At 43.1% G+C, this 26,395-nt stretch overlaps 1 protein-coding gene across 2 annotated transcripts in view; it reads left to right on the plus strand.

Moving 5' to 3' along the window:
* The first annotated feature begins 3,235 nt into the window (after positions 1-3,235).
* ERGIC2 (ERGIC and golgi 2) overlaps positions 3,236-26,395 on the plus strand; it is a 40,820-nt gene continuing 17,660 nt past the window's right edge. Inside the window, exons 1-6 of one of the 2 annotated variants that reach the window (XM_081957723.1) lie at positions 3,236-3,382; positions 12,490-12,554; positions 16,684-16,836; positions 18,334-18,442; positions 23,022-23,068; positions 26,099-26,169. In XM_081957723.1, coding sequence (XP_081813849.1) covers positions 16,731-16,836; positions 18,334-18,442; positions 23,022-23,068; positions 26,099-26,169 — 333 coding nt within the window. In that variant the 5' untranslated portion in view covers positions 3,236-3,382; positions 12,490-12,554; positions 16,684-16,730. The remainder of the gene's footprint in view (positions 3,383-12,489; positions 12,555-16,683; positions 16,837-18,333; positions 18,443-23,021; positions 23,069-26,098; positions 26,170-26,395) is intronic. The other variant, XM_081957724.1, reaches the window with a different exon arrangement.

A 26,395-nucleotide genomic window follows, 5' to 3' on the forward strand; every position in this document is an offset into this window, starting at 1 on the left:
GGCAGCGTTCCTTGACGTTGTCTGTTGGGACAAGCCTCACGGATGGAAAGTTTTCAGGAGAAGACAGTTCGTAGCCTAGCAAAAAAGAAAGCAGAATGAAACGATATTTCTTTAGCATTCACCTGGACTGGAAAGGAAAGGGTTTGTCAATCAACAAGCCCGATAATCTTGCAATTGATGACAACTTTGCATCGTTCCATTTTTCTTGAATCGTTTGATTGCTGCAGTGTGTGGAGGGGGGGCTGTTCGTTACATTTGGGGGTATATACCTGAAAGAAAAGGTATAGGAGAACAGCTTCAGAGTTTCAGAGAAAATAGAATAAAGGTCAAAAGATGCAAAGTCAGAAGAAAGGCAATTTATGTGTAGCTATCAAAATAGTGAGAGGTTAAGTATGAACTTAGCTCATAGACCCCTGGATTAAATAACCTTTAATTTTCTTTCTTGATAATTTTTTTGTAATGATAGGAGACAGAGAGAGAGAGAGAGACAGACAGACAGAGACACAGAGAAACAGAAAGAGAGACAGAGAGAGACAGAGAGAGACAGACAGAGAGAGAGAGACAAAGACAGAGAGAGACACAGACACAGAGAAAGACAGAGAGACAGACAGACAGACACAGAGAAACAGAGAGAGACACAGAGAGAGACAGAGAGACAGACAGAGAAACAGACCGACACAGAGAGAGAGAGAGACAGACAGACAGACGGAGATACAGAGAGACAGAGACAGACAGACAGACAAAGACACAGAGAAAGACACACACACATACACACAGAGACAGAGAGAGAGAGAGAGACAGAGATACAGAGAAACAGAGAGAGAGACAGAGAGAGAGGACGGATAAATAGATGATAGATGGGTAGGTAGGTAGGTAGGTAGGTAGGTAGGTAGGTAGGTAGATAGATGATAGATAGATAGATAGATAGATAGATAGATAGATAGATGATAGATAGATAGATAGATAGATAGATAGATAGATAGATAGATAGATAGATAGATAGGTATGTCTTCTTCTGTTTTGATGTTTTCCTGTCTTTGAAATAAGACCTCATTTTCACTCCATGTCTGTGTACTAGGACTGTTTCAATCCATAGATCTTTTTCCTTTAGTATTAATTGGAGCATGATCAAAGACACCGGGGAAAAAATCCTGTATAGATTTTCTCAATATCCTGGAGCATTTATAGAGCGCAAACCCCATGTAAATCTCTACAGGATGCATCGATTAAAACGTTTTCTAAAATAAACAGTAGAATGATCTCTTTATTTGGATTAATTGGTCAGTTGCAACAAGGCGTTTGAAAACTCCTTGACAGAAAGACAAGGCAGGGACATCCATAATGAAGGTCAAATGCTGGCTGGGGAATTCGAGTCCACGCATCTTAAAGTTTGCAGAATTTGAAAAAAACACTGATTTATCTGCTAAATTGTGGACTGTGCTGATTCCTGAAACACCTGAGCATTTGGCCATGTTTTGTTTTTCAACAAAGTATTAAACGAGGTCTTCAATTTCAAACTGGGTTTAGTTGAAAAGCCACAACATTCAGATTCAGATTAACGAAGTTGGAAGGGACCTTGTAGGAAATCTAGTCCAACCCCACCCCCCACCCCCGCTCAAGCAGGAGACCCTACACCGTTTCTGACAGGTGGCAGTCCAGTCTCTTCTTGAAAGTCTCAAGTGATGAAGCTCCCACAACTTCTGAAGGCAACTTCTGTTCCATGGGTTGATGGTTCTCCCTGGAACCCAATCAAGGAGAGAAGCAACCTGAAACTAAGGAGACATTTCCTGACAGTGAGAACAATTCATCAGTGGAACAACTTGCCTCCAGATGGTCTTGGGGTTGGACTGAGATATTGGAACACTGCTATCATGTCACCCCTTAATTCCACTGTACGCGGTGCATTGACAGTAAAGTAAACTTAAGATCTGCAAGGTCTCTTACAACTCTTGTTATTCTGCTCTGCTCTGATATCTAAGAAAGATAAAACGCCTGATACAAGGTACAAAAAGAAGGTTGCTTACGCAACTTGGGTGAGCTATATTATCACTTTAAATGGGAGAGCAGCCAGCTTCCTCAAACGTTCGGCAGCTCTCAACGAGGCATGCAAAAACTGTTCACTTTGGATTATTAGCTGTTCACTTAAGCTTCCAAAAGTCTCAATACTTCGCTAAGCTTATCCTGGCCAAAAACAAAACAAAACACCTAGTAAATACTTTAACAGAAGAGCACCGTATTTCTAATAGGAGAATCAATCAGGAGGCTGTGAGTTCGATCCTAGGTAGAGGTGGATATTTCTTTCTCTGGGCACACTATATCTGCTGAACAGAACTATGCATTGGTGACAGGAAGGGCATCGGGCCAGTAAAAATGCAGCTCAATTCAGTTGCCCAGACTCCACCCCACAAGGGATTATGGGGTCCTTAAAAGATGATGAATAGCTTGCCTTTTGCCATATTAAGGGGCAGCATTAGCTGAGGGGGCAAAGTAAGGCTATTTCCATTTTGCTGGAAAGGAGTGGTGTTTGCAGAGAGGAGGAGGAGGAAGAGGAGGAGGAGAACTGTGGGGTCCTTGGTGCTCTGTGAGTTTGGTGCTTTCTTGCAGACATTTCATTACCCAACCAGGTAACATCATCGGTGCTGAGGAAGAGGAGGATTATGGGGTCCTTGGTGCTAAGCTGTGTGGTTTTCTTGCAGACATTTCATGACTCAACCGTGTAACACCATCAGTGTCTATATGATGTTGCCTAGTTTAGATCATGAAATGTCTGCAAGAAAACCGTCAAGCTTAACAAGCATCAAAGACCCCTCGTATAAACTTTTACATTTTAAATGCTAACAGAATCCCCCCCATATCTACTAACAGAAACGTTTTTATATATTAAAAGAACAACGCTCGTAAAACGTTACAAAATAATAGTAATAATAATAATAATCCTCCCCGAAGAGGGAAGTTCTACAACGGCAACAGCGCCCCCTCTGGCAGAACGGCTCTAAAAAAGGGGGGATCAAGTTAAAACCGCCGCGGGCGGGAAAAGGGCGCAAGGAAAGCAAAGGCGGAACCCGATCACAAACCATAGAGGAAGAAGGTCCAGAACGGCACTCAACGGCCTAGCTTCCCGTGTTTTTGTCTTTTTTTTTCTTCTTCTCCTTCTTCCGGGAAGCTAAAGGGGCGCCCCTCCACCTAAGAGCCGGGAAGCGGCGCTCTCATTGGCCAGGCGTTGCTGACGTCGCGCCGTTCCATTCGACGAAGCTCTTCGGGTCCGAGCGTCCCCCAGCGCCCGCCCGCTCGGCTCTTCGGCTCGACGCCCGAACGGACCCGAAGCTGCCGCCGCTGCCGCCGCCGCCGCCGCTGCTGCTGCTGCGGAGATGCGGCGGGGAAGGTGAGTCTTCCGACCGCGGTCCCCTCTTCCCGAGGTGGGGTGGTCGCCCCTGCTTTGGGGAGTGGGGGTGGGGGTTAACCGTCTCGCCTCCTTCCCCCTCCCCGGGTCCGCTTTGGCGCATATGACCCGCCAGCCTTCCCTCTTTTTGTCTCTGCTGCACGTGTGAATGGTGTACACGGGAAAAGAAAGCGGGGATTAATTAATTTATTTTTTGCCCTCCTGCTTTGGAAGCGGAGTTGGACTCGGGCAACGGGCGAGAGGACGGAGCATGGCTTGGAAGCCATGCAAAGTCATTTTTAATTTTATTTTAACCTGTACGTGGGAATGGGGTGCAAGGTAGGGCCAAAGCGGGGGTGGGGGGGAATCTGGGGTTTGCACCTTGAAAGTGTCTGTTGATGGTTAATTTGTCAGAATGCCAGGCTTCTAGGAATTCCCTGGCGTTGTTTAACTCCAAGCTTAAATTCAGCTCAGCCATCAAGTAAGCGATACGCCAATCAAGAACCTGCCAAAGAGCCATCAGTGAACAGCCCAACCAAAGAATCCCTAAGACAGACAAGCAAAGACAAACTGATAGCAAACAGCACTCCTTACTCCTTTAGCACTGATGATGTTACCTAGTTGGGTCATGAAACGTCTGCAAGAAATCAACCAAGCTCAGAGCGCACCAAGGACCCTACAATCCTCCTCCTTTTCCTCCACCTCCTCTTCCTCCAACCCCACTCCCTCGTAGCACTGATGATGTTAACTAGTTGGGTAATGAAATGCCCGCAAGATATCAACCAAGCTCAGCCTGCTTATGGCAACGCTGAGCTACAAATATTCCCCTTTAAAATAGTTATATAAAGCTTTCTGAGTTAGTGCAGTCAGTCCTCGACTTACAACCACGATTGAGGCCATCGTTTATGCCGTTAAGTGAGATGCTGCAATGGTGGTGTGAAAAATGCTCATAAGTCACTTTTTCCAGTGCTCTCATAACGTTGGACGGTCATTAAACGAACCGTTGAAAATTAAGGAATACCAGCAGTGGGGGTTAATGGCTCAGAATTGAGGGATATGTTGTTGCTTTTGATGTAAAAATTATAGTTTGACTTGAAGGAGAGCTGAGATTTTTTTTTCCCAATCAGCCTTAAATCGGTTTGCATTTTGACATCTGTCAATTGCAACCCACTTCCCCCCTTCTCCCCACGTTGACTGTTGTTGCAGTAAAACCATTCTCACAACTGCCAGGGGAGCTAACAGTTGGTGTGCAATTTGGCAAATGGTAGTTGTGTTTTCGCGCCGTTTCTTTTCTGCAGATAAGGAAAGGTGAGTAGTAGTGTGATACATTTTGACCCGTAGCATTGTCAACTTTTGGTACAGAAAGATCCCAAACTCTTACAAGGATGATCTGTTAGGAAAAGGATGTTGAGAGTCTGTAGCTCATTATGACTATGGAAATTTATACTCCAGGATGGCTTTTAAAGGCTGTTTTCTTTCCATTGTGGGGGTGTTGTGAAAGTGGGAAAGGTGACACATTTCCCCAAACAGGTCTTGGCAATGTACTGTATTTTTTGGGAGTATAAGATGCACCGGAGTATAAGACGCACCAAGGTTTTGAAGAGGCAAATTAAAAAAGAAAAGTTTTTGCACTCTGCAGAACTCCTAAAAACGGCTCATTTTTCACGAAAACTGGACCATTCCCCCCCCCAAAAAAGGCACGAATAGCCTTTAGGGGGCTTGCAGAGTGCTCCTGGGGGGTGCTCCCCCCCCAAACAAGCAAAAAAGGCTCATTTTCCGTCAAAAAAATTGCATGTACAGCCTGTAGGAGGCTTATAGAGTGCTCCTGGGGGCGGGGGGGGGGAGGAAATTGAGTAAAAAACAGCCCATTTTTCACTCATTTTTGCCCTCTCCAGCCCCCAGGAGCACTCTGAAAGCCTCCTAAAGGCTATGCATGGCCATTTTGGTGAAGAGGGCGGGGTTTCCCCCATTGTCTTCGCTTGTCAGAAGGTCGCCAAAGGGGATTGTGTGACTACGGGACACTGCAACAGTCATAAGTACATGCCAGTTGCCAAGTGTCTGAATTTTGATCACTTGAGCACGGGGATGACTGCAACGGTCTTAAGCGTGAAAACCAGTCATGTCACTTTTTTCACTGCCGTTGTAATTTTGAATGGTCACTAAATGGACTTGTAAGTCGAGGAATATACATCCATCTATCTATCTATCTATCTATCTATCTATCTATCTATCTATCTATCTATTTATCCATCTATCATCTCTCGCTCTCGCTCTCTGTATCTATCTCTATCTATCTATCATCTCTCTCTCTGTGTAGCTATATCTATCTATCTATCTATCTATCTATCTATCTATCTATCTATCTTTCTATCATCTCTATATCTTATCTTTCTATCATCTCTCTATATATCTATCATCTCTCCCTCTCCTTCGCTCTCTCTGTCTCTCTCTCTCTCTCCTTTATCTCTACCTACCTACCTACCTACCTACCTACCTACCTACCTACCTACCTATCATCCGTCTATCTATCTATCTATCTATCTATCTATCTATCTATCTATCTATCTATCTATCTATCTATCTATCTATCTATCTCACACATACCCTGGACAGAAGGAGGTTAACTTCCAATAAATAATAAAGCTAATATATAATTGTGGGGTATTTGTGTGAAGCTGTTTGTTTGCCCTCGAGTTAAGACACACTCTTCTTTGTGGGTCGACTTCGGAGTGCGCTGAGCAAAGGAGTAGGATTAGATAGGAATGCAGAAGGTCCAAATTTAAATGTTTTCTTCCCTGTTCTCCTCCCCTGGTTCTGGAACGACAAAATTCAAGATCAGCCAAGTCCTTCCTTAAATACTGGAATCTCAAAGTTTTGTAAATGACCCGCAGGGGTTGCCAGGGAGAAAAACGTACACGGAGAAGAAGGAAATTAAAAATAAATAAATAAATAAGGATCCCTATTAGTTTCTTTCCTGGTTTTCATTTTAAAAGGCGATCTGGCAATTGCTGATAGGCTGCCTTGCTACAGGTGCACATTAGAAAGGGACGCAGGTGAGTTGCAAAACAGGATTTGTTTGGCATTTTTTAAAAAAATGAAAAGTCAATATCCCGCACCGTTCACACTTGGGTGCCTTACAACATTAGGGCTGTGTAAGTTGGCACCGCCTCGGTTTTTCACTTCTGCGACTGTTGCAGTTACTTAATGCTTTCTAAAGAGCCAGGCGTGTGTGCTGGGTGCTTTATTCATCCTTTACAAAAGGGGAATTAGAGAGGGATGAAAATCTCCAGGGTTGATTGCAATGCTTTATTGCTGCCATATTTTGTTCCTGGGCCAACTGCTGTATGCAGGTAGTCCTCGACTTACAACGGTTCATTTAGTGACGGTTCCAAGTTACAACGGCACCCGGAAAAAGGGACTTATTTTTCACCCTTACAACCGTTGCCGCGATCGAAATTCAGGCGCTTGGCAACTGACTCACATTTATGACGGTCGCAGCGTCCCGGAGTCATGTGATTTGGCGTGCGTCCGACAAGCAAAGTCCATGGGAGAAGCCAGATTCACTTAACAACGGTGTGAATTCACTTTGACCTCAGTGACTCAGCTTAACAAATGCGATAAGAAAGATCGTAAAATGGGGGGGAAAAACTCACTTAACAAATGTCTCACTTAGCAACCAAAATTTTGGACTCTGTTGTTATAAGTTATAAGTCGAGGACTGCTTGTAATTATGCTCCAACACCAACCGTTGAATAGATCAAAATGATCTCCTGGATTTAGATCCTTACGGGGCTTTCTGTAGTGCTTGTTTTATAAGCTCAACTAAAGATCCAGAATCCTAACATTACCTCCATCTTAGCTCTGCTGCTTAATGCGCAAACGTTATTGTCATATCTTCCAAAACAAAACCATTCTATCCTCCACTACTATCTTGTAGTAACTCTATCTATCTATCTATCTATCTATCTTATCTATCTATCTATCTATCTATCTATCTATCTATCTATCACCTACAGTATCATCATCTATCCATCCATCCATCCATCCATCTATCTATCTATCCATCTATCCATCCATCCATCCATCTGTACCTATTTACAGGTATCCATCCATCCATGTATCTATTTATTTATTTATCCATCCATCCATCCATCCAACCACCCATCTGTATCTATTTATCTATCTATCCATCCAACCATCCATCTGTATCTATCTACTGTTATCCATCCATCCATCCATCCATCCATCCGTATCTATTTATTTATTTATCCATCCATCCATCCAACCATCCATCTGTATCTATTTACTGTTATCCATCCATCTATCTATCTATCTATCTATCTATCTATCTATCTATCTATCTATCTATCTATCTATCTATCTATCTATCTATCACTCCATCCATCCATCCATCCATCCATCAGTATCTATTTACTGTTATCCATCCATCCATCCATCCATCCATCCATCCATCCATCCATCCATCTATCTATCTATCTATCTATTTATCTATCTATCCATCCATCCATCCATCCAACCATCCATCTGTATCTATTTACTGGTATCCATCCATCCATCCATCCATCCATCCATCCATCCATCCATCCATCTATCTATCTATCTATCTATCTATCTATCTATCTATCTATCTATCAACCCAGGTTACAAAGAAGTTACCCAACACTTTGGAAATGGACAGGACATTTGCGTATCAAGGTATCATATTCTGTCCGTTTAGAATAGGACGAGCCAAGTTAAATCGGCCTTTAAGTAGGTTTCCTTTCTCGCGTGGGCTGTGCAGCCTCTGCTTGTGGTTCTCTCCTTAATAAGTGGTTAGTATAAACCATTCTGAGGTTAGTTCTGACTAATTCCCAACGGGGCGGCTTGGATGACTAAAAATTGATTGACATCCCGTTGTTTTTGAGTGAAGGTTGTGGCTTGGCTGAAGGAGAGCTGAGATTTTTTTTTTCAAACCCCAAAATGAATGGTCTATATTGATTTCTTATTGTTGCCTTCTTACAAAACTTGCCAAAGCTTTGAGGCGGAATAAACCGTTCCTCCATCCTTAAGTCTTTGCAAGATTTGTGTTTCCCACCCACCCCCTCACCTCTCATCGTAAATTCATTTATCTGAAAGGTTTTGTCTTCTGACAAAATTATGTTTTCCTATAGATGCCGTTAAATTGGAGTTTCAGATTTTATTTTGGAAATGGCTGGTATTTTCTAGGCTTAGAATCCTTCCTGTGATGACATAAACTAAGAGAATAACAGAGGTGGAGGGGAACCTCAGTGGTCTTCCAGTCCAACCCTCTGTTCAAGCAGGAGACCCTGTAACATTTCAGATAAATGGCTCTCCAGTCTCTTCTCTAATACCTCCAGTGTTGCAGCATCCACAACTTCTGGAGGCAAATTTTCCACCGTTGAATTGTTCTGTTAGGAAATGTCTTCTAAGTTCTAGGTTGATTCTCTCCTTGATTAGTTTCCATCCATTGCTGCTTCTCCTGCCCTCAGGTGCTTTAAAGAATAGCTTGACTCCCTCTTCTTTGTGGCAACCCCTCAAATATTAGAAGACTGCCGTCATGTCACCTTTAGTCCTTTTCATTAAATTAAATTAAAAGGTAAAAAAGGATCCCCTCGCACATATGTGCTAGTCGTTCCCGACTCTAGGGGGCGGTGCTCATCTCCGTTTCAAAGCCGAAGAGCCAGCGCTGTCCGAAGACGTCTCTGTGGTCATGTGGCTGGCATGACTAAACACTGAAGGTGCATAGAATAGAGAGTAGAGTTGAGTTGAGTTGAGTTGTTGAGTTGAGTTGAATTCTTTATTGGCCAAGTGTGATTGGACACATAAGGAATTTGTCTTTGGTGGATAAGCTCTCAGTATATATAAAAACACAAGATACATTCGTCAAGAATTATAAGGTACAACACGTAATGATAGTCATAAGGTACAAATAAGCAATCAGGAAACAATATCAATATAAATCATAAGGATCCAAGCAACCAAGTTACAGTCCTGCAGTCATAAGTGGGAGGAGATGGGTGATCGGAACGATGAGAAGACTAATAGTAATAGTAACGCAGCCTTAGTGAACGGTTTGACAGTGGTGAGGGAATTAGTTGTTTAGCAGAGGGATGGCGTTCGGGGAAAAACTGTCCTTGTGTCTAGTTGTCTTGGTGTGCAGTGCTCTATAGCGTCGTTTTGAGGGTAGGAGTTGAAACAGTTTACGTCCAGGATGCCAGGGGTCTATAAATATTTTCACGGCCCTCTTTTTGACTCATGCAGGATACGGGTCCTCAATGGAAGGCAGGTTGGCAGTCATTGTTTTTTCTGATTATCCTTTGAAATCTGTGTCCGTCTTGTTGGGTTGCAGAGCCAAACCAGACAGTTACGGAGTTGCAAATGACAGACTCAATAGTTTCTCCGTAGGACTGCATCAGCAGCTCCTTGGGCAGTTGGAGTCGGCGCAGAAAGAACATTCTTTGTTGTGCCGTTTTTGATGATGTTTTTGATGTCCATTAGGTCTTGAGATATGGTAGAACCTAGAAATTTGAAGGTCTCTACTGTTGATACTGTGTTATCTAGCATTGTAAGAGGTGGTAGTGTGGGAGGGTTTCTCCTAAAGTCTACCACCAATTCTACGGTTTTGAGTGTCTTCCGTTCCAGATTGTTGCGGTGGAGCCAGGAAGCTCGTTCAACCTCCCGTCTGTATGCGGTTTCATCGTTGTCTTGAATGAGACCAATCACTGTTCTGTCACCTGCAAACTTCAGTAGTTTAACAGATGGATCGTTTGAGATGCAGTCATTGATATAGAGAGAGAAGTGGAGAGAGCACACAGTCTCGGGGAGCTCCTGTGCTAAATTGTACAGGGACAATTGTACAGAATGCTGTTCCCTTCCCACCGAAGGGGGTTCCTATTTTTCTACTTGCATTTTTTAACCTGCTTTTGAACTGCTAGGTTGGCAGAAGCTAGGACGAGTAACGGGAGCTCGCTCGGTTATGTGGTACTAGGGATTCAAACTGCTGAACTGCCGACCTTCTGATCGACAAGCTCAGCGTCTTAGCCACTCAGCCAATTCCTGCAACCATTCGAATCGGGTGGGCTTCTCATTTTTAGAAGAAAATATAATTGTCAATATCCACTTGCTGTGCGGCAGCTTTAACAATCCACCTGCTCCCATTTTTGTCCCTTAAGTCAAATATTAACGAATATTTGTTGGGATGTGGTAAGGCAATGCCCAGTTTGGATGCCAAGGAAACTGATGTGCATTTCACATTTTTAGCACGGTCTTATATACCCAGAGGTTAGTCGCGCTAAATTCAGTGAGTTTCAGAAGAAAACTATAAAATATTAGGGGTTTCAATTCCGTATTCAATTCCGTGAAATGTTACGGCTCCCTAGAAATTCGCCGCCTAAAATGTGAGAGAACAATTTAGCAGTGATTCACGTGGCACATGCAATACCTTGGTGAGATTGAGGTTGTTACCTGTGGAAAAACAACAATTGCATTTTCAGGTTATTTGTTGCCTACTAAAGGTAATACTTGTGGGACATGCGTTTAAGGGAAGATTGTAATTAGAAGCCGTGCAAAAGTGTTTTTTTGCTCATCGCTGTTATTCTGTTTACGTCGTGCCACGATGGATACCACGAAATCCTGTCCAGTTGGGACTCCCGAATTCTATTTATTTTCATTTATTTTGATAATGGGACGCTGTGGCTCAGTGGCTAAGATGCTGAGCTTGTTGATCAGAAAGGTCAGCAGTTCAGCGGTTCGAATCCCTAGCGCTGTGTAACAGAGTGAGCTCCCATTCCTTGTCCCAGCTTCTGCCAACCTAGCAGTTCGAAAGCGCGTGAAAAATGCAAGTAGAAAAATAGGGACCACCTTTGGTGGGAAGGGAACAGCGTTCCGGGCGCCTTCGGCGTTTATTCATGACGGCCGCATGACCACAGAGATGTCTTGGGACAGTGCTGGCTCTTCGGCTTTGAAACGGAGATGAGCACCGCCCCCTAGAGTCCGGAGTGACTAGCACATATGTGTGAACCATTACCTTTTATTTTGATAATGGCGAACAGCTCACCTCCTGCCAATGTTGATATCTCATGAAACTGTGTGTAAGAAAGTTGTACAGGTGGTCCTCGACTTACAACAGTTCATTGAGTGACTGTTCCAAGTCGCAACGGCACTGAAAAATGTGACTTGTGACTGTTTTTCACAGTTACGACCTTTGCAGCGTTCCCAACAATCACACGATCGAAAGTAACCATGTTACTAAAGTATCCGCTGCAGCAATTCACTTAACAACTGTGGCAAGAAAGGTCGCAAAATGGGGCAAAACTCACTTAACAAATTGCTTCGCTTAGCAACAGAAATTTTGGGCTCACTAGCGGTCGTATGTCAAGGACTACCTGTAGTGTAGATTTCTTTTTTTAAAAAAAAATCTGTTTTTAAAAAAATCAATGTTATTTAACCTGTTCACTTTCTTTCACTCATTTTGTAGAGTCTTGAAATCTTTTCCCATCTTTTTTTTCCGCTTCTTCCCACTGTTACGGTTTATCAATTTGATAAAGCTGGTTGTTTGCAGACAACATTAAGAGTCTGAAAAGCAGAGGAGCGATGATTTTAAGAAAACGTTTTCCCCTGCAGCCTAAGGGACAACAGGGCCCATAAGGGCCTCGAAAGCCATCTCTTACCCACCACACACATACACAGACCCTCCCCGCATGAGTCCTGCAACCTCCTAAATTCAGTTAAAAGCAAAATCATCACAAATAGAATAAACTGGCTCACGGCAGATCCTATATGAATGCGGTTCATTGCAAAATTTCCCCTTAGAAGGACTTTACAAAACGTTTGTCCCTTTGGCAATAAGGCTGGTAAAAATTCTTGGTTGAGGTTTTTGCCTGAATTCTGTAAACACTCAGCTATATCGCAAAATTATTATCTTTAAAAAAAAAAAAAACACGTTGAGCATTTCGTGATGGTAATTCAAGGCTGAAAAAGATGGAAGATTTCTGGCCAGGTGCCGTTTTGTTTGGAATTTTTCTGCTTCTCTGACCTCCCGTAAGTTCACGGATTAATATCTGCATTTTTATTTATTTATTTTGCTTCAGAATCTCTATCCAAAACTCCGTCAGGCTCCTCCTTGTTTGGTAACGAGAAGAAACAGAGAATAAAGGTAATGTTTGAGTCATCAGATAGATAGGTGTGTGTGTGTGTGTGTGTGTGTGTGTGTCTATATACATATACGTACATACATACATACATACATACATACATACATACAGCCTGAAGATGGCAAGTGAGACCTCTCCAAAACGTTGCCAAGATACTCTCAATCTTACACGGGAAAAGACCCGAATACAACAAGACCAGCATACCAGGGGTTGTAACACAAATACATATATATAAATAAATAAAGGGAGACTAGTATAGATCTATTTCAAGCTCTTTAGCTTTCATCAGCAACCATACCCTTACTGGGATTTGAACCTGGGCTGTATTACATATTAGGCAGATGTATTATTTATCAGCACAAATACAACACAAATATAACAAAGGCAACATTAAAAATATGCTTTTCTGCCTTGATGGTCTCCTGCAGTGAGCCGAAAGACAGAAAGGGGGAGTAGTGAGTTCCCTCCCATATTTGGGCATACCAGGGGTTGTAACACAAATACATATGCATATACATATACATATATACATACATACATACATACATACATACATACATACACACACACACACACACACACACACACACACACACACACACACACACATACACACACATATATATATATATATATATATATATATATATATATATATACACACATATGTATATATATATATATATTGCACACTATCACTGTCAAAAGTACTGTGATTTGACACGGTAGATATAATTCATTCTTTTTCATTTCAGCAGTCCAGGCGTTCCAGAGTTATGCTGGAACACACACACAGACACACACCGAAGGGTGTTAGGGGTGTGTGTGTGTGTATGTGCATGTTTGTTTCAAACCTTTGCTTTCATGAGTGACATTGTCTTGTGTTTAATGGTTTGGCTTTCCAGCGAAATTTCAAATAAAGTGCTTTTAAACGCTGCTTGGTATCCGTAAATGGAAAAAGCCGAAAGGGAATTTGCATAATTCATGGCCCACATTGCAAAAAGAAAAAAGAAAGAGAAAGAAAGCCAATCCCTAATCCAAATAATGTTATGGTCTGTGGGATACTTTTCTTAAAAATGGCTTTATTGCAAACGGGGATTGTAGAAATTGTTTATCCGTGTTTTGGTCGTGTTATTCGTATTCTAGCCAGAGTCACGGATTACTAAATTCATACGTGTAGTGAAGCGTTAGCATCTGGAAAAGAAAATTAGCAGATGGAGAAGAAGTGTTTACATTGCAAAGTACCCCCTCCTCAATAAATTTCAAGAATAAGAAAAAACAACCGGACAGGGTAGATTTGATTTAAATCGAGTCGATTTAAATCACGATTAAAATCACCAGTAAAAAGGCTTGATTTAAATCAGTGCTTCTCAATTATATTCTGTCATGCCCCCCCTAGGAAGAAGAAAACATTTCGCGCCCCCCCCCCCCCGCGCGACTGTAAATAGTATCATTTGTCTATAAAATTGTTATAAGTACACCTCTGCATAACATAGCACACCGGTCTTTCCTCGTCTCCCACCGTAGTCACATGCTTTCTTTCCTCTTTCCCTCTTACTTGTCTATCCTTCCTTCCACCCTCCCTTCCTCCTTCCCTTCCTTCCTGCCTCCCTTCCAGTTCCCTCCTTCCTCTTTCCCCCTGCCTGCCTGCCTTCTTTCCTCTTTCCCTATCCTCCTATCCTTCCTTTCTCCCTCCCTCCTTCCCTGCCTCCCTTCCAGTTCCATTCTTCCCTCCTTCCTTCTGCCTCCTTCCTGCCTGCTTGCCTTTTTTCCTCTTTCCCTCTTGCTTGTCTATCCTTCCTTCCTTCCACCCTCCCTTCCTCCTTCCCTTCCTTCCTGCCTCCCTTCCAGTTCCCTCCTTCCTCTTTCCCCCTGCCTGCCTGCCTTCTTTCCTCTTTCCCTATCCTCCTATCCTTCCTTTCTCCCTCCCTCCTTCCCTGCCTCCCTTCCAGTTCCATTCTTCCCTCCTTCCTTCTGCCTCCTTCCTGCCTGCTTGCCTTTTTTCCTCTTTCCCTCTTGCTTGTCTATCCTTCCTTCCTTCCACCCTCCCTTCCTCCTTCCCTTCCTTCCTGCCTCCCTTCCAGTTCCCTCCTTCCTCTTTCCCCCTGCCTGCCTGCCTTCTTTCCTCTTTCCCTATCCTCCTATCCTTCCTTTCTCCCTCCCTCCTTCCCTGCCTCCCTTCCAGTTCCATTCTTCCCTCCTTCCTTCTGCCTCCTTCCTGCCTGCTTGCCTTTTTTCCTCTTTCCCTCTTGCTTGTCTATCCTTCCACCCTCCCTTCCTCCTTCCCTTCCTTCCTGCCTCCCTTCCAGTTCCCTCCTTCCTCTTTCCCCCTGCCTGCCTGCCTTCTTTCCTCTTTCCCTATCCTTCCTTTCTCCCTCCCTCCTTCCCTGCCTCCCTTCCAGTTCCATTCTTCCCTCCTTCCTTCTGCCTCCTTCCTGCCTGCTTGCCTTCTTTTCTCTTTCCCTCTTGCTTGTCTATCCTTCCTTCCTTCCACCCTCCCTTCCTCCTTCCCTTCCTTCCTGCCTCCCTTCCAGTTCCCTCCTTCCTCTTTCCCCCTGCCTGCCTGCCTTCTTTCCTCTTTCCCTATCCTCCTATCCTTCCTTTCTCCCTCCCTCCTTCCCTGCCTCCCTTCCAGTTCCATTCTTCCCTCCTTCCTTCTGCCTCCTTCCTGCCTGCTTGCCTTCTTTCCTCTTTCCCTCTTGCTTGTCTATCCTTCCTTCCACCCTCCCTTCCTCCTTCCCTTCCTTCCTGCCTCCCTTCCAGTTCCCTCCTTCCTCTTTCCCCCTGCCTGCCTGCCTTCTTTCCTCTTTCCCTATCCTCCTATCCTTCCTTTCTCCCTCCCTCCTTCCCTGCCTCCCTTCCAGTTCCATTCTTCCCTCCTTCCTTCTGCCTCCTTCCTGCCTGCTTGCCTTCTTTCCTCTTTCCCTCTTGCTTGTCTATCCTTACTCCCTCCTCCCTTTCTTCCCTCCCTCCCTGCCAGCAGCTCCTCCAGCATCCCAGCTGGAAGCAGCAGCACAACAGTCGCCGTTACCAGGGGCGAAGGGGTGGTGGTGGCAAGATCGGGCGACCGCCGCCCCTTTGTCCCTTCCCCAACAGCGGCTGTTGCGCTTCCGCTTCCAGACGGAATCCTGGCGGTGGAGCTGCTGGCGGGGAGGCGAGCTACCTGCATAAAGGCGCCGCCGAGGGCATGGCAGAATATATCCCGGCTTGAAGTGGCAGCGCTGGGGACTGCTCAGAGACTCATCAGAGCCGCGGGCTGGAGCTGTGCAAAAAGTCTGCTTGGGCTGGGGGTGGGGGGAAGGGAGGGAAGCCTGGGACAGCCATGCTTCCCTCCCTCCCACCCCCGCCCGAGCAGGCTTCTTGCACAGATCCAGCCTGCGGCTCCAATGAAAATCCACAGTCCGAAGTGCTGCCACTTCCAGGCGGGATATATTATGCCTCGCCCACGCCGCCGCCGTTGCACCCAGATGGAAAGGGAGCCTTCGCGCCCCCCTTTACGGAGCCTCGCGCCCCCCCAGGGGGGCGCGCCCCACTATTTGAGAACCGCTGATTTAAATCAACTCGGTTTAAATCATTTTTTTAAAAGAGCAACTGTGAAATTGTGTGAATGCATCAATGCAGCGCCTGGTTATCTCAGCTTGCATTCATTGAATGAGTTTACCAAAAAATGTAAATATTGCAGAATATTACAGGCTCCTGCTACATAAGTAAGCTCCATTTCATGCTGAATAAACTAAATTATTAATGTATCCTGAATAGAAAACTATCTTTAGATAGATTTTTACTCCAAAAGCATTTTATTAAAATAAATTAGATAAAAAAATAAATCCAATTTAAAAAATTTTAAAAATCCAATTTAAATAAAAAACAAATTCAATTTAAATAAAAACAAATCCAATTTAAATTTTAAAAATCCAATTTAAAATTTAAAAATCTGATTTTTTAATTTAACAACAAAAAAAACCACCCCATCAATTTTTATCCCCACTGCCACCAGACATGATTTTAGTGTAAATCAAAATAAATTTATAAGGGTTTGCAGAACTTTGGATTCAAAGTTATGGTATAGCCCTGTTAAAGCTGCTGTGCTTTAAGACTAACGTTTTGTGATTTTTATTTTGTCTCACTCAGTGACGCTCCTTGCAGAGGCCGTGTCTATATGAAGGAAGGGATTGAAGATGAGACGTCTGAATCGGAAGAAGACTTTGAATTTAGTGAAAGAATTGGACGCTTTCCCAAAGATTCCAGAAAGCTACATAGAGACTTCAACAAGCGGAGGAACAGGTAAACCCCAGCTGACGGCTTGTGCTTTGGGAATTCAGGTAGTCCTCGACTTACAGGGCTGCTTTTCATACATACGACCATTGCAGCACTTGATCCAAATTTCAGACACTTGACAACGGACTCCTGTTTATGACGGTTGCAGCGTCTCGAGGTCACATGATCCCCTTATGACAAGCAAAGCCAATGGGAGAAGCCAGATTCGTTTTAACGACCGTGTTACTGACTTGCCAACTGCAGCAAGTCACTTAACAACTGTGGCAAGAAAGGTCGCAAAATGGGGCAAAATTCACTTAACTCGCTTAAGAACAGAAATTTGGGGCTCAATGGTAAGTCGAGGACTACCTGTAGAATCATAGAATTGTAGCATCGCAGGGCTGGAAAGGACCTTGGAGGTCTTCTAGTCCAGCCCCTTGCCATGGCAGGAGTCCTTATACCATACCGGACCAATGGCAGTCCAATCATTTCTTGAAGACCTCCAGTGATGAGACCCCCCAACTCCAGAAGGCAAACTCTTCCAAGGACTAGGAGCATGTAAAGATTGCATTCAGCAATATCAGAAAGGAAAAAATCCAGAAAGCTGGAAGAAGGCAGAACGATTATGAAGTGTAATTGTTTCCCAGTAACAATCGGGAGCTTCCGAGGTGACTGCTTAGATCTCCAGCTTTGTATATCCTCAGGGAAGACATGTGTCCTTTGGATTGCCTCTATGGGGCGTGGCGCAGGTGCTTGATGATATGGCTTACACTGAGGTCCTTCTGGGGTTTTCTGAGCTTTGGTTTCCTCACCACTTACAATGGTGACATGTTCTCACCACTTCGCTTTGATCTGTTCTCTTCCGCATTTGTGAGCCCGTCACCCAGGGCTCTCAAACTCAATTTCACTGAGGGCTGCACCAGGGTAGTGTTTGATCTGGGGGCGCCGGGGGGGTGCATGGCCAGCTCAACGCTACTCATGTCGGGGATGCCTGTAGGGGCCCGAGCGTTTGTGGGCTCCCGAGCTCCGTTTTCGGCTGCGGCGTCCAATGCAAGGCCAGGTACCGGCGCCTGGAGGCTCAGCGGGCTGAGGAGGTCAGCCAGTTCCAGGCCATGATGCAGTCCCACTGGAACGAGGCCCTCTGGCTCTCCGCCACCAGCGACGCTTCCCTCCAGCCTTCACCCAAAGTCCCACACCAGGAGGCCGAAGCAGACCCCAAGTTGGAATTTCTGCCCACCCCCCCTCCGACCCACATTAAAAAGAGCTTGAAGGGGGAGACTCTCTGCAGCAACACAAGCATTCATTGCACGTATCCGGCCCAGGGGCCGTAATTTGAGGACACCTGATTCAGTGCAATATAAAAAATGGAAATAATTTTTCTACGGATCACTTCAAATTTTCTTGCGGACCAGCAGTGGTCCACAGTCCACCAGTTGGTGACCGCTGACTTAATCTATTATAGTTTATAGCTTCTCCCAGTCAATGCCATTTTTTAACCTCATTACGCTGTTCTTTTTTCCCCAGTTTCTCTAATAGCTTTTACCACCATGGCTCTCTTAACCATAATGGAGTTTACGGTGTACCGAGACACCTGGATGAAATACGAATATGAAGTGGACAAGGATTATACTAGGTAAGACTTTGCCCGCGATTGCTTTGGTTTAAAACTCCTATTGATTGTACGTGGCTTAAATTTTTTTTTTTTTTAAACAATCTTGATGCCTTTAAGGGCCACGGTGGCAAAATTCTTACACTACCGTATTTTTCGGAGTATAAGACGCACCTTTTTCCCCTCAAAAAAGAGGCTGAAAATCTGGGTGCGTCTTATACACTGAATACAGTATTTTTTTGCCTCCTGAAACCCTGCCCCCTTTGCAAAAATGGCCGTGCAGAGCCTTTAGGAGGCTTCCAGAGTGCTCCTGGGGGCTGGGGAGGGCACAAATGAGCGAAAAACGGACCGGTTTTTTGCTCAATTTTGCCCCCCCAGGTCCTGAAGAGCACTCTACAAGCCTCCTAAAGACTATTCATGCCCATTTTTTGACAAATAGCAGACTGTTTTTTGCTCGTTTTGGGGGGGCACCCCCCAGGAGCACTCTGCAAGCCTCCTAAAGGCTATTCATGCTCCCCCCTTTTTTTGGAAAGGGCCGTTTTTGGGAGGTCTGCAGAGTGCAAAATCCTCTTCAAAATCTTGGCGTGTCTTATACTCCGGTGTGTCTTATAGTCTGAAAAATACGGTAATTCTTGAGGTGTCGATGACACAGGAGCACCAGGTGGTGAAGAAAAAAACAAAAACAAAATTATTAGGTGTCTTCAGGGGCATTAAGGAAGAGACATGCTTTGCTACACCTTTGAAGGGGAAGGTAAGGTAAGGTAGATTCAAACAGATTTGTTTAGGAACAAAGCTGTTAAGGGAGGAAGCAGTCAAGCTGCTTAAAATCTCGATTATCCCAAAAGCTCCTTAGAGAGATTTAGTGAAAGGAAAAGGGGTTCGTTTACTGTATCTCAGAACTGCTTATGCATATCCTTTAGCCCCCCTGTTTATCAGTGAGCACGGTAAGGCAAGCCCTCCTTGATGTCATTTTAATTTAATTTAATTTATATTTTGTTACTTTATTTTATTATTTTTACTTGTTTTATTTTGCTTATTTTTTATTTTGTTATTTTAATCCCGCCTTTATTATTTTTACAAATAACTTAAGGCATGGGACATATCCAACCCACCTTCGTCCTCCTAAATGTTGTTTCCCCACAACAACAACCCTGTGAGGTGGATTGGACTGAGAGAGAGGGACTGGCCCAAGGCCACCCAGCTGGTTTTCACGGCTAAGGTGGGACTAGAACTCACCGTCTCTTGGGGATTGGGCCAAAGTCACCCAGCTGGCTTGCATCACTAAGGCAGGACTAGAACTCCCAGTCTTAGAATAGAATAGAATCAGAAATAGAATCGAATCAGGAATAGAATAGCATAGCATAGAAAATATAGAATGGAATAGAATTAGGATAGAATAAAATAGAATAGAATTAGAATAGAAAATAGAATAGAATAGAAAAGAAAATATAGCATACAATAGCATAGAATAGCATAGCATAATAGAATAGAAAACCTGGAATGAAATGGAGTAGAATTAGAATAGAAATAGGAATAGAGTTAGAATAGAATAGAATAGAAAATAGAATAGAATAGAATTGAAAATATAGTATAGAATAGCATAGAATAGAACAGAACAGAATAGAATAGAATAGAAAGGAATAGAATAGAATAGACTGCAATAGATTAGAAAATATAGCCTAGAATAGCCTAGAATTAAAAGAACAGAATAGAATAGAAATAGAAATAAAAGATCAGACAGACCAGAATAGAATAGAATACTTTATTGTCGCTTTGAATATACACTAAGTGGCAAACATTAAAATGAAATTTTGTGGCATACAGCTCTCCAAAGGGTCTCCACCTCTAATACATAAACCTGACGAGATTTTCGAAGCCCAGGGGCTTTTGTTGCCAAAATTTATCTTTATATTCCCTTTGAGAATTTTCTCTGTTAAGAAGTGAATTATACTCCCAATATATATTTTTTTGCCTATTTTCCATCTTTCAAGCTGAGAGTGTACATACATTTCTTGGTCTCACGCTGGCGTGCTGTACATGCCCCTTCGGGGCACCAAAAACATTTTGCATCTCTGCTGGAAGCTGATGTGATTTTTTTTTTAAACCCTTTTGGAAATAATAGTTGTTTGCTTGGATTCTTTGTGCTGTTGTCATGGAGATAAATAAGCAATTTCTGCCTCAACCTGAAACCTATAGGCAGATCTTGCAAATTGCAAGCTACAGCAATCATGGGTAAGAGGTCCAGGGAAAAGCATTGTTTTTATTGAGTTTTCTCCGCCTTCAGTTAAAACATGATTATATATCCTCTCATCCGTGTGTTGCATCAGAGTTCATAAATGTTTTGATTTGCGCCCTTTGAATACTACGGCGCTTCTTCAATAAAGTGCAGCTTGGCATCACGCAATTATTTTATCAGTGTTTCTTTCAAAAAAAAAAAGCACAGCATGTCTCTATCACAATCCTATCTCGCTTTAGACCAGGTTTGTCCAACTTTGGCAAGGTTATTTTAGACGTCAACAAAGACTTGCGGAATTCTAGAAGTCCACAAGTCTTCTTAACACTGCCAAACTTTCTTTAGACTAAAAACAGTAGTCAAGATACTATTCTACAGAGAAGGTTTCTTCACAGAGAAAGTTACCTGTCCTCTTAACAAAAAAATAAAATTCAAGGCAGATTTCTATTGTGGAGTAGTAAATCTTTCTTTAGATGGAAATGTAAGGGGAGTTACTTGCTTTACTTGGAATACTGCATCCAGTTTTGGTCGCCATGATATAAAAAAAAAGATGTTGAAACTAAAGAGTGCAGAGAAGAGCAACAAAGATGATTGGGGGACTGGAGGATAAAACATATGAAGAACGGTTGCAGGAACTGGGTATGTCTAGTTTAATGAAAAGAAGGACTAGGGGAGACATGATAGCAGTCTTCCAATATCTCAGGGGCTGCCTCAAAGAAGAGGGAGTCAAACTATTCTCCGAAGCACCTGATGGCAGGACAAGAAGCAATGGGTGGAAACTAATCAATGAAAGAAACAACCTGGAATTAAGGAGAAATTTCCTGACAGTGAGAACAATTAATCTGTGGAATGTTTTGCCTCCAGAAGTTGTAAATGATCCAACACTGGAAATTTTAAAGAAGAGATTGGACAACGATTTGTCTGAAATGGTACAGGGTTTCCTTCCTGAGCAGGGGGGTTGGACTAGAAGACCTCCAAGGTCCCTTCCAACCCTGGTATTCTATTCTATTTATTTTTCTCTCTCTGAATACAAACAAGTTCAACAAGCGAAGTGGTTCGCACTCAAATTGCCCAATTGAAGCTTGGAGCAAGGTTGGCTTCTGACTTTCTAATTGGCCTCCGAGGAGAAGGCTTGATGCTATGTAATTAATCTAATTAAATCCCAACCTGTTGCTTTCCAAATGTTAGTTTTCCTCTGTGGCATTTCATAGAAAGTTCTAGGTTGGAGAATATTGTCCCAGCAAACATTTATAAAAGATTTGGGATCGAGTTTCTCTAAACGAAATTCCATGCATTTGTTGTTAGTTGGGAAGTTGTGTCCGATCCATCGCGACCCCATGGACAACGTTCCTCCAGGCCTTCCTGCCCTCTACCATCCTCCGGAGTCCATTTAAGTTCACGCCAACTGCTTCGGTGACTCCATCCAGCCACCTCATTCTCTCCCGTCCCCTTCTTCTTCTTTTGCCCTCCATCTTTCCCAACATGAGGCTCTTCTCCAGGGAGTCCTTCTTCCTTCTCATTAGGTGGCCAAAGTATCTTCAGGATCTGGCCTTCTAACGAGCAGTCAAGGTTGATCTCCTCTAGGACTGACCGGTTGGATGGCCTTGCAATCCAAGGGACTCGCAGGAGTCATATTTTGAAAAACCGGGAATATTGTTAAAGTTTTCACATTGCCGTGAAAGTTAATGACGTCCAGCTAGTTCACCACCTCATATGATGCTTTTTAAAGTTAGCGTTGCTTAATCTTGGCAGCTTCAATTTGTGTGGACTTCAACTCCCAGAATTCTCCAGCCAGCAATGTTCTTATATTTGAAGGCATTTTTCAGAATCTGTTTTCATCTTTCTTGCTTAAACTTTCAGTTTCTCCTCCTGCTCTTGGGTCAAATGTCAAGCAGTTGTGGCTTTAAACATTTATGAAAAATTGTACAGGTAGTCCTCGGATTAAAATGGTTTGCTTAGTGACTTTTAAAAGTTACAGTGGCATGAAAAAAAAGAGACTTTTTGATTTTTTTTCCACACTTAGGACCGTTTCAGTGGTCAGGTGATTCAAAATTCAGTACTTTATGTACATATTTATGATGATTGCAATGTCCAGGAATAACGTGATCACATTTTGCTTCTGACAAGCAAAGTCAGTGGGGAAGCTGGGTTCACTTAACAACCGGGCTACTAATTTAACAACGGCAGTGATTCGCTTAACAACTGTGGCAAAAAAAAGTCGTAAAATTGGGGCAGAATCATTTAGCAACATACATTTTGAGTTCAATTGTGGTCTTAAATCCAGGACTGTCTGTATCACATGTCAGGACAAAGTAGAATGACACTCGCACATTGGTGAAATTAACGTATTTGTGTTTTCCTCTCTTCCAGTAAATTAAGAATGAATATAGACATCACAGTTGCAATGAAGTGTCAACGTAAGTATTCTGATTCGGATCTTTGTTTTACTGCAGTCGTTATTCAGGCTGGGCTGACATATTACTCATGAAATCAAGTTCAAAATCAGATAATGCTGGGCGAGATTCCTCTCTTCAAGCTTTGACAGATCTATTCTTGAAAGTAGATCCTTGATGGCTTTCCCTAAATAGGACATGGGTTTAATTCCTAAATGTGTACACGGTAACACCCATAAAAATCACTGCCTCATATTATCCTTTTTTCCTGTTGTGGCCCGCCATCGCCCAATGGAGCTGGCAGCAGATTTGGGCAGTGAGGAGGTTGGGGAGGAACCTGGGCCAGTCCTGGAGTCTGGGGAAGGCTCTGATGAGGGATTTGTGTTGGAGGCAGAGAAGGGGCCAGGGCCGTATGCCAGTTCTCAGCTGCCTTCGGAGTCAGACATCAGTAAGGCAGAAGAACAGCTGGAGCCTGTTCTCAGTGTGTGCATGTGCAGAGTTGCCAGATGAAGGGAACAGCTAAGGAACAGGGGTCGACTTGGGAGTAAGGCCACAGGTGGACGATGAATGGGCCCTCCCAGAGAAATAAAAGAGGAGCGAAAGGGGAGTGGAGTTTGCAGGAGACAATTAGTTCGCTTAATTGGTTCGTGACTCTCCTAGACTCCTTGCCAAGTTTTGCAGATATCGGCCTGGCAGCTCTCCAAGTCTGATAAGGTCTGTGACCGTGAATCCTCCCTCGAAAGACTTTGCTGGATGTGAATTAGCAGAATTCAGTCAATTAATAACAGGAGTTTTGTTGGGACAAAGAGTTTGCTTCCTGCTCTTGGGACGCCTCAGTCAGAACATTTCCCACCAATGCTGGTAAAAATTCATTTTGTAAGCTGCCTTGAGTCGCCCTGTAAGAATAGGCGGCAATAGAAGTTTTCTGAATAAATAAAATAAATGATTATAAAAATACTCTCTGATTCTAGATTTGTTTGTCGCCAAAACAACAGTCAGTTGAAACAGGGCCAGCTAATCTATTGCTTAGCTTGAGTAAGAGAAAAAAATTACCCAAAATGTGAACTTTGATTTCACTTTATCTAAGTCTCGCTTTTCATACCCAAGTTGATTAGATATTTATTATACCTAACCTGGTTTGGCCTTTTTTAAACTGACATTGGTTAATCCCAACAAAGCCACAGATACATAAAAGTTGCTGGAATTCTTTCATAATTACTCCTTAGATTTTCTACAATAGATTACTTATCAGAATTCAAACCATATTTCATTGATTTCCTTCCAGCTTTTAAGGAGAAGGATGATGATGCAATCAATGTCTTGGTGGAAAATGATTTGGATTTATATAATTTCAATAATTATCATGGTTACTGATATGGTTGACTTGCAATTGGGAGAATGAATAAATAAATATCTTTATAGCATGCAGTGGCCTAGTGGTGGAGCTCTTGCTCACAATTAGGAGGCTGTGAGTTCGATCCTAGGTAGAGGCAGATATTTCTCTCTCTGGGCACAATGAGAATATATCTGCTGAACAAAACTCCGCAATGGCGACAGGAAGGGCATCCGGCCATTAAACACTCTGCTAGTTCCATTCAGTTGCCCAGACTCCACCTCGCAAGGGTTTATGCGGTCATTAAAAGAAAGTGATTTGTAGCTTGCAGAGGAAATGTCATTTGCACTGAATTGTTAAACATAGTTCTTTGTTTTGTCAGTGTAAATTTTTTTCACTATTCTTGTGCTTTAGAGTCATTATTGCTTGGAAATCCCATATCTTGCATGACACGTACAACTTCCTCTGGTAACCGGATTACAAATATAGCAAAATAAAATAGAAACGTTTTGTAACCTCTTTAGGGAGAAGCATATTGTTGCACAAATTTTTAAAGATCAGCTCCTTTCCATGAAGCAAATAATCCAAATTGCTTTGAAAAAAGATGTATAGATTATACAGCGGAATGGATGTTCATTCCAGTTACCAGATTCTGGTTTGTTTAAAATAAGAAGGCCATACAAATTCTCTTCTCTTCCTATCCTCTTTTTCCTCTTTTCCTTGCTTTCTCTTTCTCTCTCCCTCTTTCTCCGGAAAAGCTAAACAATGTTTATCTCTTTGGAAAATAGCATTGGCAAAGTATTTTCTTCATGCTGTCATTATTGTGATTTTTAATTTTAAACCCAGAAAGGGGACTTTTGAAATGGCTACCACCTTTTTTTTCTTTTTAAATCACTTTGGATAGTACAAAAAAAAGGGGAAGGAAGAAAAAAAAGAGAAGCCAGATGCAAATTGAAGCTAATGTTCAGCAAAATGATTTGGAAAGATGGCCTCCATTAGTCTCAGCCAGTCCTTTTACCAACTAATGCATCTTGAATTACCATTATTGACAGTACTAATAATCACGGTTTTAATCAGCAGTAGAGCTTGTTTCTGGAGCACAAGAAGCCGCAGTATTTCTGCATTAAGAAGAAAACAAGGATTTGTAAATTCCTTCTATTTTTTGAGATGCTGCCATTGGTTGGCTCAAAATGCACAAGCTTCTCAGTTTTCCGCTGTGTAAATTTGTCAAAGAAATAAATTTACTGTCATGAATTGAGGGGCTCAGTGGCTGCGATGCTGAGCTTGTCGATCAAAAAGGCTGACAGTTTGGTGGTTCGAATTCCTAACGCCACGTAACAGAGTGAGCTCCCGTTCCTTGTCCCGGCTTCTGCCAACCAAGCAGTTCGAAAGCACGTAAAAAATGCAAGTAGACAAATAAGAACCACCTTTGTTGGGAAGGTAACAGCGTTCCGTGCGTCTTTGGCGTTTAGCCATGCCGGCCACATGACCACGGAGACGTCTTCGGACAGCGCTGGCTCTTCGGCTTTGAAACGGAGATGAGCACCGCCCCCTAGAGTCGGGAACAACCAGCACATACGTGCGAGGGGAACCTTTACCTTTACCGTGAATTAAGACCTGGAATAAATCGACATTTCTTTTAATGACCGAGGTTTAGAAAAGAAACTGCTTAGGTCAACCTTTGCAAATTTTAATCTTTCCCTTTTCAACTTTTTGGACAGACATTGGTGCTGATGTCCTGGATTTAGCAGAAACAATGGTTGCTACTGCAGATGGATTGGTCTACGAGCCAGTAAGTGGGAGTTTCATATTTATTTATTGTTTTGTCGAAGGTGCAGGGACACCTGGCTTGTTATGCGTTCCAGCGGTGCAGAACAGCAAAAGTATTCATCCCATGATACTCTTTATTTTACTGAGCCTGGCTGGGTATCGCACAGACGTAGAAAATAGGAGCGGAGTTAACATCTACAGATTTAGCCATGAAATGCCGTGTAGAGTCGTGAGCCACCCGGTATCTC

This window comes from Natrix helvetica (genome assembly GCF_964273705.1).
Source record: "Natrix helvetica genome assembly, chromosome: 6".
In the NCBI taxonomy this organism is placed as follows: Eukaryota; Metazoa; Chordata; class Lepidosauria; order Squamata; family Natricidae; genus Natrix; species Natrix helvetica.